The sequence below is a fragment of the Dipodomys spectabilis genome, unplaced genomic scaffold (assembly GCF_019054845.1).
Source record: "Dipodomys spectabilis isolate Male_0828 unplaced genomic scaffold, ASM1905484v1 ptg000494l, whole genome shotgun sequence".
NCBI lineage: Eukaryota > Metazoa > Chordata > Mammalia > Rodentia > Heteromyidae > Dipodomys > Dipodomys spectabilis.
The window spans coordinates 1,139,315-1,151,275 of record NW_024871171.1 but is presented as its reverse complement, the minus strand read 5'-3'; the positions used below and the strand labels follow the sequence as shown (position 1 = coordinate 1,151,275).

The window sequence follows — 11,961 nt, the reverse complement described above, 5'->3', positions numbered from 1 at the left end:
TGAAAACAGGGGCACCTTGCAGTCTTTGCTCTCCTGAGCAGCGGGGAGATGGCCATAAACAGAGGCCCCAATCTCTAGTTCCTTTTCATGTCTGCAAGGCACCCCAGACGACCACTTTCCCCGTGCGTGCTTCGATGCCGCTCCGGGGTCTGCTGTCCCCACTAGCGGAGGGTGGATGGACCGTGCTAACTCTCTATAGCAGGTGAGAACGACCAGCCAGCCCTCCTCTGATAGAAGGCAGAATTTAATGAGCTCTGCACTTCCTGAGCCCTCCCTAAATAAGAAACATACTGAAAACTAAAGAAAGAAAAGGCCCCAGCCCTGTCTTTGAAATCTCAATTAAAACCAACACAAAGTAAGAGAGGGCTGGGACGCTTCATGCACAACCCTCTCCCAGGAAGAAAATGGACAAAAAAAGAGAGAGAGAGAGAGAAGCAAAACCAAACAACTTGGAACTTTAAATTAGAACCACACCCCTGCCTGCCCTTCCTCTGCCGTTTATTTAAGAATAAATAAATCTCGCAGCGCAGATTGAGATAGGACGCAGGTACGGTGCTCGGTGCTCCAGCTCAGATCATTTTTCAAATGGCCCGGCCCTGGCTGGAGGCCCTCCGGCTCCTCCTGCTCCTCCCGCTCCTCCTCCCCGCACCCCCCCTTCCGTGAGGAAATGGAATCCGTATGTCTCTGATTCCTTTGCACTGAACTCATCCAGCCTTGCCCTGGAAGAGCCATTTGATGTTGGGAGCCTTTGAGCCCTTTTTACGAGGCCTTTCAAACCTTCCCCCTTGGAAACAGGAAGCCAGGTTTTCCCAGGAGCGAACAAACCCAAACTGGTCCAGAGACTGGAGACCAGAGGCTAGAGGCTAGAGGCTGGAGGCCAGGTCCCTGCCCGGCCTCCCGTGGCTCCGCATTGTCAGAGTGCCGGGCGAAACTGCCCTCCCCCCCCCCCCCCCCCCCCGTCCCCCAGCCCCGCTGTGTCTGAGGTGTTGTGGTGAGCTCAGCCTGTCCTGGGATCCACTGAAGACCTCTGATGAGGAAGGGGCTTCACTGGTCTTTTCTGAGAGAACAGGGAGGGCACAGGGGCTCTGATGCCCGCTGGCCTGGCCCCACCTTGCACAGGCAGCCACAGGCCCCGTCCATGTCTTCCTGACACTGGAGATGTGAGAGTCCGCGAACCCATGCCTAAAGCCCAGACTGCGTGTGGGGCCCCTCTGCCCTGGAGGAGCCTGGGAGAGGAAGGGCCCCCCGGAAACCACCTGTGAGGGGAGGGGGTAGGCCCCAGACACCAAGGGCATCCACAACAGGTGACCAGCAGCTCCCACCGGAACTCAGGATGGAAGGCTCTCCCAGGAAGTGGAGCTCTGCGCCTGGCTGCGTGGCAGATTCCAGAGTGGAGCAGGCTGGCTTCTCAGGGGCACATCCCCAGAGACCTGCTCCTCCACCTGCCATCCACGCCATCAGACTGTGAGTCTGACGGTGGATGGATCCATGGATGAGGTCCGAGAGGCAGGCCCGTTCCCAGAGCCCCCACCATGGCTCCCTGGCCCTCAGCACCCGAGTGTTTGGGGGCATTGAACATTCCAGCACCCCAGATAGTCTGGGGAACATAGCGGGGAGGCTGGATGGGAGGCCGGGTTGAAGCGCAAAGTAGAGAGGCCAAAAGGCTGGGTTCAAGGTGGGAAGCGGGGAGGCCAGGAGGCCAGGTGCAAGGCGTGAAGCAGGAGGCCGGGAGTCTGGGTGTGAAGCGGGAGGCCGGGAGGCTGGGTGTGAAGCGGGAGGCCGGGAGTCTGGGTGTGAAGCGGGAGGCCGGGAGGCTGGGTGTGAAGCGGGAGCCCGGGAGTCTGGGTGTGAAGCGGGAGGCCGGGAGTCTGGGTGTGAAGTGGGAGGCTGGGTGTGAAGCGGGAGGCTGGGAGTCTGGGTGTGAAGCGGGAGGCCGGGAGGCTGGGTGTGAAGCGGGAGGCCGGGAGGCTGGGTGTGAAGCGGGAGGCCGGGAGGCTGGGTGTGAAGCGGGAGGCCGGGAGGCTGGGTGTGAAGCGGGAGGCCGGGAGGCTGGGTGCGAGGGGGAAGCGGGCACCTCCTGCACACTTGAACAGACACGCCAGCCTGAACCCAGGTCACAAGTGACAGGTTGAGAGATGGGGTTCACAGGTCCCACCTGGCTTCCTACAGATCCGGGTCAGTTGTCTGCATTTACACGCAAGAGATTTGATGCCTACAAAACCCCCAAGATTTGAAAAGATCACCATTTGTCCTGAAAAGTTACAACTCCATTGCGGGAACACAGCACGGAACCACAGGGACCTGGGGCCTTCCTTGTGGATTCCTCTCTTAAACACTTTGACCGTCATCTTTTGAGCTCCAGGACGCAACCAAATTTGCAGTCCCTGATGGCAAATAAAGTAGGCAATTATCCATTTTGTTTATAGGTTGACAGTATCGTCTACCATCTATCTATCATCCAGCATCATCATCCACCTGTCCTCTGTCATTTATTATCTGTATCTACGTTTATCTACCAATTATCTATCGCCATCATCCATCTATCATCTATCTCATATATACAACCTGTATCTATCTACCACTCATCCATCCATCATTATCATCTGTATCTATCCATCTATTCATCATCATCATCATCTATCTACCTATCCACTTATCTATAAAATCTACCTACCTATTACCTTTCTATCATCTACCCATCTATCATACTTCCACCTACTATCATATTTCTAGGCATTCATCTACCTGTCCCTCCATTTGTCATCTGCCATTTTGTCTACCATATCTATCATCTGTCTACTCATCTCCATAATACCCATTTATTCCTTTGCTAAAAATTGAAGCTGAAAGGGGAGAGGAGGGAGGGGAGGACCAGGAATATGGTGGGGGTACATATAGGGTAGTATCATGTTAACATCATATTACAAATTACATTAAATCAAAAATACAACTGAGAAATTATTAAGGAAGAAGGTGACGATCAATCAAAATCTCACCAGCTGTGGATAACCACTGTAAGTGTTCTAAGGCTGTAAAAACATCTTACGAAAACAAAGGAATAGACTGCATGGCCTGTGTTATGTACATTTCTTTGCTCCATTGCAATCAGAGGAAGCATCCCAACTGTTTGGCACTTGTCATGGCTCTGACAGCTGTACCATCTGCCAGTGCCACCACCCAGAAGGGCACCGTGGCTCTGCCCGGCTGAGCACCAGCCTGTGCAGCCCTGTGGTGCGGCCCATGCCCGTGTGAATCACACCACTCTGTCATCACCTGAACAGCCACGGGACATCTTCTATCTTAAACACTTACACAACTGATTTGGGCAGCAACCCCCGGGGTCGGTGCATGTTGCTCCCCACATGCAGCGCATGGTGGATGTGCAGGTGGGTGGAGGGGCATGCTGGGGGCGGGTGTACATTGTACTTGCACCTCAGGAAGGAGGCTTACCTCGTGTTTCCCCATGTGGGAAAGGAAGCTCATTTCTCCACCCCTGAGCCAGGCCTAGGTGTTGTCAGCCTCGAGAAAGCAAAGAACCAATACGCTTGACAAAACGAATTGCTTTTCTGTATCCTCTGATCGCTGGGAGTGATGGGTCACTGGTGAATTTTCTAACTCCAATCGCCTATTTGTAGACACAGAAAAGAAACCACAGTCTTTATCTTCTCAGTTCCTTTGTATGCATTTTGCATTTCCATTTTTCAATAATTCTTCCCTTCAGAATATTACATTTTGATGTAGTCATGCCATGACTTTTAAAAAGTAGTTTGGGCTTTGATGTCATGCTAAAAAGACTTTTTTTTCCCCCCTGACAAACTTATAAAAAAATATTTTCCAGCACTCCATTCCTAATGATTGAAAAATTTAGATGAAACCTCCCCTCTGTTAATAGTGTGAGTTTTACATTTAAATGTTTGTACATGTAACATGCATCTGGGCACTGGGTACAGGACAAGAGGTCAGGGCCTTGCTACGTCCCCATCTCTAAAACAACCCTCCTCATGACTGGTCAGCTCTTCCAGTTTCGTAATTGCTTGAAAGAGAGCTCCAAAGGCCATTGGGACCCTTTTTAGGTGTTGTGTTAATCAGTAGTTCACTTCAGTATCTTAGTTTACTTCACTATCTGACACGTTCTTTATGATGGTTACAGTTCTTTTCCTTGGCTATTTGCTCAGATTTGATGGAGTTAACAATGTTTTGTGAGCTTCAAAAATACAGATTTTTCTTACACTGAAATTATATTTAGGAATTAACATTGGACATTTTACCAGGTACATAGTATGACTTTCCAGTTATCGAAACCAAGTATTTATGCTGTGCAGTAAACATCTTACGGCGATTTTCACAAGGGCTCCTACACCTCTCTCTCTCTCTCTTTTTTTTTTTTTGTTTGGTTGTGGGGCTTGAACTCTCGGCATGGGCGCCGTCCCTCAGCTCTTCAGCTCAAGGCGAGTGCTCTACTTGAGCCACAGCGCCACTTCCAGTTTTCTGGTGGTTTACTGGAGGTAAGTCTCACGGACTTCCCTGTCTGGGCTGACTTTGGACCATGATCCTGAGGTCTCAGCCTCCTGAGTAACTGGGATTACTGGCGTGAGCCACCGGCTCGTGGCTTACAACTCTTATTTCTAGGTAGCTTCTGGTTCTTGGAAATATTGCTGTGTGATTTTTTAAAATTTCTTTATACTTTCCACTGGAAAGGAAAGGAAGTGACCATTTCTCAGGTTCGTCCCAGGCCCCTTATCAACGATTCATCAACTATTTTCAGCAAATTCTTACCATCACATTGTTATCAGTTGGCTGTCAGAAGTCCTTCTGCTTTTTCCAGATAAAAGTTGTGGGTGGGCAAGGAGGAGCTCCCTGGGGCTGGCAGTCCCAGACCCCTGAGCGCCTAAGCAATTGTAATCAGAGATGGAGGCCATGGTGAGTGGCAGGTGCTCGCAACACCTCCTAGTGCTCCTGCTCCTGAGTGGGCCTTGGGCTGGGACCATTCATGCAAATGAAAGACTGTCTTTGCACCAGTCATAGCAGAGCATGCAAATAAAGGACTGTCTTTGCACCAATCATAAGCTTTCTGCTGAGACACCGGGAAGGACTCCGCCTCTGGCCTGGGTGGAAGCGGGTGCAGGACCTCCTCCAGCTCACCGAGGCTGGCGATGAGAGTCTCTTAATTAACAGTGGTGGCTGGGACAGTCTTCTGGCGCTGGGCTCTGGCAGCAGGCAGCTGTGGTTGTGCTGCAGCTTCCTCCAGGGATCAGGGAGGGTGTGGAGCGGCCAGGCTGGCACAAGGGCCGTCGGTCTAGTGGTTGGTTGCTAGTCCCCTGCTCAAGGCAGCTGGGCAGCTGTCAGTTAAGGAGTGTGATTGCCCCAGCGCCCGGCCTCTTGGCTCACAGGAAGTAAACACTGGAAGGAGTGCTTACATTAAGGGCGGCAGTGGGCACTAATGGTGGTTTAAGAGCACTTGGCAGTGCGTGGCTCCCGCCCCGTTCGCCCATGAGAAATGGGCACTCTGAGCCCCCTCCATGTCAGCGGCCCAAAATGATACTTCCGGATGGTTTTAACTTCTCCCCTCGGTCACTGCATGGCTAGCATGTCCAAGGTCGTTTCCACGGTGACACCAGCCCTGTTTTGCCCCTGACTTTTATGAAGATGCCGTTCTTGCCCCTTGATTATGTGTTACGTTGCTGTGGGTGTCCTCGGATCCCACCGTCTCTTTAATTGCATCCTTGTTAGATAACTTCTATCGAATTGCCTCCTCTCCCGGCCCCTGCTTAAGGAGTCCAGACCCCCAGTGGCACTTCTGGTAAGAGTAAAGTTGATAGAGAATACTCCTAAGGAAGCAGGATTCCCAGGGAATATAAGAAGTTGTGATTGACAGCCAGTATAAACTAGGGCACCCGCTGGGCAGAACCCTAATTATACGGTTAAGAACAACATGTTGGGGTTTAGCTTAAGTGGGCAGTCAGTCAGTCCCTGGCCAGGCCAGTAGGTGAGGAGTGCCAGTGGACTTGGAGCTTATTACAAATGGATTCCGGGCCCCACCCAGACCTACTGAGTCAGCATCTCTGCTGATCTGTAAGCACGCAAAGCCTTGGGAAGGAAGCACTGGCGATTCTATCAGAGAGACGTGGGAGGCCCAGGCTCAGGAGATACAGGCAGTTAATGACCTCACATCATAACCCTGGAGGTGAAACGCTTAATGAAGCCATAAAGCTGGCTGTCATCTCGGAGTTTGGGCTTTGACACTAGCGTGTTCCTTCACGGTCACGAAATGGGTGCAGCCTCACCACAGATGACTTTCACATCTCATGGAAGAGAGATTTCCTCACGCCTTTCCCCACCAGCACAGTGCCATTCCTTGTGCCCTTACCCGGGAGGATTCTTAGTCCGTGTTGTTAGCTCCTGTGGGCTTCCCAGGGCCGCTGCGGGCCGTGGCCAGGCTGGGCAGTGTCTCTGTGATCAGGGGCAAAGAGGGACAGATGCGTTGGTCTGCATGGCCGGGGAGCCTAGAGACACAGGGTGGAGGTCAGACGCACGGCCGCCCCTTCCCCACTCCGTCCACGCTGCCCTCCCTGCTTGGTACTCGTGGCCTTGGGCAAGAAACTCAACACCTCTGGGCTCCAAATCTTCACCCACCCTGGAGTGCCAGAGCCACACCAGAGGGTGGGTAAACCCCTCAGTGCCAGCCACCCCGAGCCGGCGCATCCGCTGGACAGCTACTGCTGAACCAGTGCCCTGGGGCTGATGCCAGCCTACCTGGTTCCTACCCAAGCGCTCGCATTTCCTGACTGTGCAACCCTGGGACCTGAAGGAACCCCTCTGTGCACAGGGCTCTTCCTACGTAAAGGGGCTGATGAGAAGCGCTCAGTGTGAGGCGGCTGGGAAAGAGCTTTAGCCCTGGCTGTGCGGTCTGCACCGCGGCTGCCCTTCTGGTAGTGACCAGTATGCACCAGGCACCCTGGCTTGGTGCTGGGTACCAGCCAGGCCCCACCCAGCTCCTCCCTGCAGACTCCTCTGTCTGGTCACCGGTGTCCCTGCTGCCTCTGGGTCTGGAGGTCACCCCCGCCCACCACAGTGGACGCCACCAACACACGGAAGGACAGGAGTGAGCTGTGCCCTGTCCCCCCGCTGCTGGGGCCGCACAAAGCCCGGGCTGCTGAGCTGCGCCCGAGGGACGGCGGAGGCTGGGAAGGTGTGAGCAGGAGCCCGGGCTGTGGTCTTGAAGACCGCCTTGTCTGAGCTGCTTCTCCCAGTGACTTTGCCAGGCCGCCTGCCTGCCACCCACGGCTTTCCTGCTTCCTGGAGCTAAGACTCTACTGCCAGGGAAACTCCCGGTTATGGCGATCCCTTTGAAAGGTCCTCTAACTTCTATTACAATTAGCCGTCTATGCATTCTAGGGTCAGATTTCAGCTCAGCTGGTGTGTGTGAGAGTGAGCCAGCGAGCCAGCAAGAGAGCTTGTCCGTGTATCTAAGCTCCTATGCTTGAGACGGCTTGCTCAGAGCGTCCTAGCTCCGCCTGGTCCCTGCCGGGCTGGCCCAACCGCTTGTTAACGTCCTGACACTGTGCACAAGGTCAGTGTCTCTGGACAGATCCGACAAAGGTCTTATTATCTTGTGTCTCTGTGCTTGAACCTGTCTCTCCTGGGGACCCAACCTGAACGTCTGGCACAGCAGTGCTTGCAACTGGGGCAACCTCAGAACCCGCTGGTGTCCGGCGCGGACACCTTGGCCGCACACCGGCGACGGCCTCCCCTGTGCCACCCAGGGGCTCTGCCCCGAGTTGTTTTGTGGGTTGTTTTAAGACATGACTTTTCTTACCCCCCAGAGTCACCAAAAGGTTACATTGTAGGTTACATTGTATACACGCAGACGAACATACTAAAATAGTTTGACACGTCACCTTGGGAGTCTGGATGGGAACAAGCAACAGATACATTTTTATTTGTGGCCACTTTAAAACAAAACAGCCCACCACCATCTCCACCAGCTCCCCCTCTCCACCCTGTTTTCATGCGGAGCTTTCTGGAGCTCACCATCTCTGACTTGGCCTTCCTGGCTGACACTTGGGTGCCTCCCAGGCCTGCACCTGGGGCTGTCAATGGGGGTATGTGGGGCTCACATCCTCCACCCCCTTTGCTTCTCGACACTCGCTTCAGAAAGCCCACGGGGCCGGCCTCTGCCAGGCTTTGGGAGGACACACTAAGGCTTGAAGCGCTTCCAGTTGCTGTTCAAGATGGGGGAGAAAGTGCAGACCAAGGGAAGCCTGGCTGGAGTGCTTTCCCAGCCAAGCAGGGCTGGATCGCCATTGCCCAGATCCTGGACCCACTCAGGCAGGGCCTGCAGCTGCCCAGCTCTGCCAGGGGGCACTGGACAAGGCCATTGCTGTGAAGTGGCAGGGGCCTGCCGTGGAATATCTCCTGGCTGGGACTCATCCCTGCTGGGCACGGTCCATGTCTTGTCCATCCCATGGCTCAAGCCGTGGACCCAGCAATGGGAAAGCACCTGTCCTGGGCTCCACATGGCTCTTTCCAGGTTGTGTCACCGGTACAAGGCTGGCTGGATTCTCTTCATTAGCTCTGCCCTGCTGCTACTGCAGGCTCCTGGCGGCCCACCGTGAAGTCCTGGCATCTGGCTACCAAGCACCCCAGAAAATACCTCCAGCTCCCGGTGCCTGCACGTGACTGTGAGGCCCTGAAACAGGACTGAATGGGGCTGCGGGCCTGCACACCTGCCCCTCTGCAGCTTTTGAGAGAGCCGACCAGAAATCAGCACAGTGCACACCCCAACCCGGGCCTAAAGAGCCGAGGAAGAAAAGTTGCTGTCTCCTTAGAGCCAGAAGGGGAGAAAATCTCACGAGGCAGCACAGCCACTAGCAGCAAACTAAAGAACATCTTTTATTTTTTTTAATAAAATAGTAGAGTGTGAAAAATATCATATATTACAAGTGTACAGAGGCGGGAGACGCTGCCCAGGCTGGCAGAGGTGAACCACTAGACAAAGTTTGTCCCTCACCCTGTGGCTTCTGGTCTATTCATGGGCCTCATTTGTTTAACAATGGAAAGTCAATAAGCCCTGGGGTACTTTGAATGCCCCTCTCCCCCTCCCCCGGCCAGGCCACAGAGCAGCCCAAATGTGTATAACACAAGCTTAGTTCCCATTAGAAGCCACAAAATGTAACCCTGAAGGGAGGGCTTCAAGGCCAGGCGAGTCCTTTTGTTGAGAGATTTCTTTTGTTGTCTTTATGGACAGCAAAATACTTGTCTCTCTTTTTTATTTCCATGGGAAGGAGGGGGGTATATTGCACATTTGGATTTACAAACGCTGAGGAGGAGGGGGTGTGGGTCCTGAGGGGAGGAGGGTGGAGTCTTCCAAGACACCCCACAGCCCCCCAGTGTGAAGCGGAGTCCGGATCCTTTCTGGCTCTGTCTACAGAGGCAGCAGGCCTTCCCGCAGCCTCCCGGGGGCGCCCCCTCCCCAGAGCCGCTCACTTTTCCAGCCAAGGGAGGCTCTTTAGCTTGCAAAGAAGTTATCTGGCCCTCTCCTTTGTAAATAGGCCCGCAAAGCCTACTCAATCCAGAGTGTATTTGCAGAAGGCTCTAAACAAGTTTCCTTGGGAGGGAGGAATCCACAAATGAGTTACTCCAGAGGCCGCTGGCTGAGAACCAGCACAGAAGCCTTAAGTACTTTCTTACATTCAGTGGATCGTGCATCCTGAATTTCAAGGTAAAGACCTTTCATTTACACATTTGTACATATATATATATATATATATATATATATATGCACTTATTTAAGTTTTTACTTAAAAAAGAAGCCTCCGAGAGGCAGGGTGGGGGCCCGGCCAGAGCCCCTCACACGCAGGTGGGGGGCTGGGCAGGGAGCTCGTACTTGCCCAGATGTGGCTTCTGGGGGTGCTGGGCTTTTTTGTAAATCCCGCCGCTGCCCCCGGTGAGCACGCTGGCTGGCTTCCGGCGGCCCTTCCGGCCCAGCCGGCGGCCGCACACGTGCCGCCAGGACTGCAGCGTCTTGGAGGTCCAGACCCACACCCCACTGGTGATGCCCACCACCAGCAGCATGGACACCTTCACCATGAAGACCTCCACGGCGGGGATGGACGCGGCCAGCACGCAGTCCAGCGACTTGGTCTGGTTGTCCACCCTGCACTTGTGCTGCACGGCCAGCGCCTTCCAGTAGTCCACGTTGAGGCGTTCGTAGCAGTAGCAGGCGATCACGCAGGTGGCCGGCACGGTGTAGAGCAGGGAGAAGACGCCGATCCTCACCATGAGCTTCTCCAGCTTGTCCGTGTTCTCCCCGCCTGTCTTCATCACCCTGCGGATATGGAACAGGGCCACGAACCCCGAGAGGATGAAGGAGGTGCCGACCACGAGGTAGCAGGCCAGCGGGACCAGCACGAAGCCGGTGAGGGCGTTCACGTCCATGCTGCCCACGTAGCACACACCGGTGAGCTCGTCCCCTGCCACCCTGCGCATGACCAGGATCAGGATGGTCTTCACGGCCGGGATGGCCCAGGCCGCCAGGTGGAAGTAGCTGCTGTGGGCCTCGATGGCCTCGTGGCCCCACTTCTTGCCAGCCGCCAGGAACCAGGTGAGCGCCAGGACCACCCACCACAGGGAGCTGGCCATGCCGAAGTAGTAGAGCACCAGGAAGACCAGGGTGCAGCCGGTGCTCTCCAGCCCCTCCTGGATGACGTACAGCTGCCCGCTGTCCCGGTCGCAGGCGATGCTCTCGGCGCCCGCGAAGAGGCGGATGATGTACCCGACGGAGTAGACGCAGTAGCACATGGAGAGGAAGATGATGGGGCGCTCGGGGTACCGGAAGCGGGAGGGGTCGATGAGGAAGGTGAGCACGGTGAAGGCGCTGGAGAAGAAGCAGAGCACGGACCAGACGGCCAGCCAGACCACGGCGAAGCGCTTGTCCTCGCGGCTCCAGTACACGTCCACGCCGGGCGCGCACAGCGGCGCGCACGACGCGCTCTTCTCCACATGGTGGAACTTGCCCGGGTTGGCGCAGCCGGCGCGGCCGGGGCCCCCGTCCCTGGGCGGGGGCTCCTGGGGCCGCTGCGGCCGGAGGAGCGGCGGGAAGAGGCCCGCGCCCCGGCCCGGCTCGTCGGATCCGTTGCTGGGCGCCTCCATGCACAGGTAGTTGGGGTCGTTCTTGTTGGGCAGCCGGCTGCAGTCCAGCGAGTCGGGCCACCGGAAGTTGAACTGCTCCATGATGGGCGAGCACTTGAGCCGGGCCTGCTCGCACATGACGCGGCAGGCGGGGATGGGCGCGGAGACCTGCTCGGTGCACATGGGCGCGTACAGCGAGCACAGGAAGAAGCGCAGGTGCCCGTGGCAGCCGAACTCCACCAGCGGCGCGAACTCGTGCAGCCGGATGGCCGCCTCGCGCTGGTCCTCGTGGCCCAGCAGGTTGGGCATGCGCGTGCTGTTGTAGCCGACCTCGCGGCACATGGGGATCTCCACGGGCTGGCAGCGGCCGTCCGCGGCGCGCCCCGCGTCCGGGGAGCCGATGGCGGCGCACGACCCCGCCAGCAGCAGCGGCAGCCACAGGCGGGGCCCGGGGCGCCGCATGCCGGCGCCGGAGCCCCCGCGGGAGGGCGGGCCGCGCCCCTCAGAGCCGCCGGCCCCGCGCCCCGGCTGCGGCTCCCGGCTCCGCGCCCCGGCTCGGGACCCCGCCCATGCCGCGCCCGCGCCCCGGCCCCGCTCCTCCCCGCGCCCCGGCCCCGCTCCCCGCTTCTCCCCGCGCCCCGGCCCCGCTCCTCCCCGCGCCCCGGCCCTGCTCCCCGCTTCTCCCCGCGCCCCGGCCCCGCTCCTCCCCGCGCCCCGGCCCCGCTCCCTGGCTCCCCGCTCCTCCCCGCGCCCCGGCCCCGAGCCGCTCCGCTCCCGCGCCCCGCTCCCTGGCCCCCGGCTTCCCGCGCCCCGGCCCCGCTCCCCGCTCCT

At 56.7% G+C, this 11,961-nt stretch overlaps 1 protein-coding gene across 1 annotated transcript; it reads right to left on the bottom strand.

The window, feature by feature from the left end:
* Positions 1–9,849: 9,849 nt before the first annotated feature.
* On the bottom strand, positions 9,850–11,598 carry Fzd10 (frizzled class receptor 10). Its single transcript, XM_042669337.1, has one exon. It carries the CDS (start codon positions 11,590–11,592, stop codon positions 9,850–9,852), a length of 1,743 nt encoding a protein of 580 aa, XP_042525271.1. The 5' UTR covers positions 11,593–11,598.
* Between the last annotated feature and the right edge of the window lie 363 nt (positions 11,599–11,961).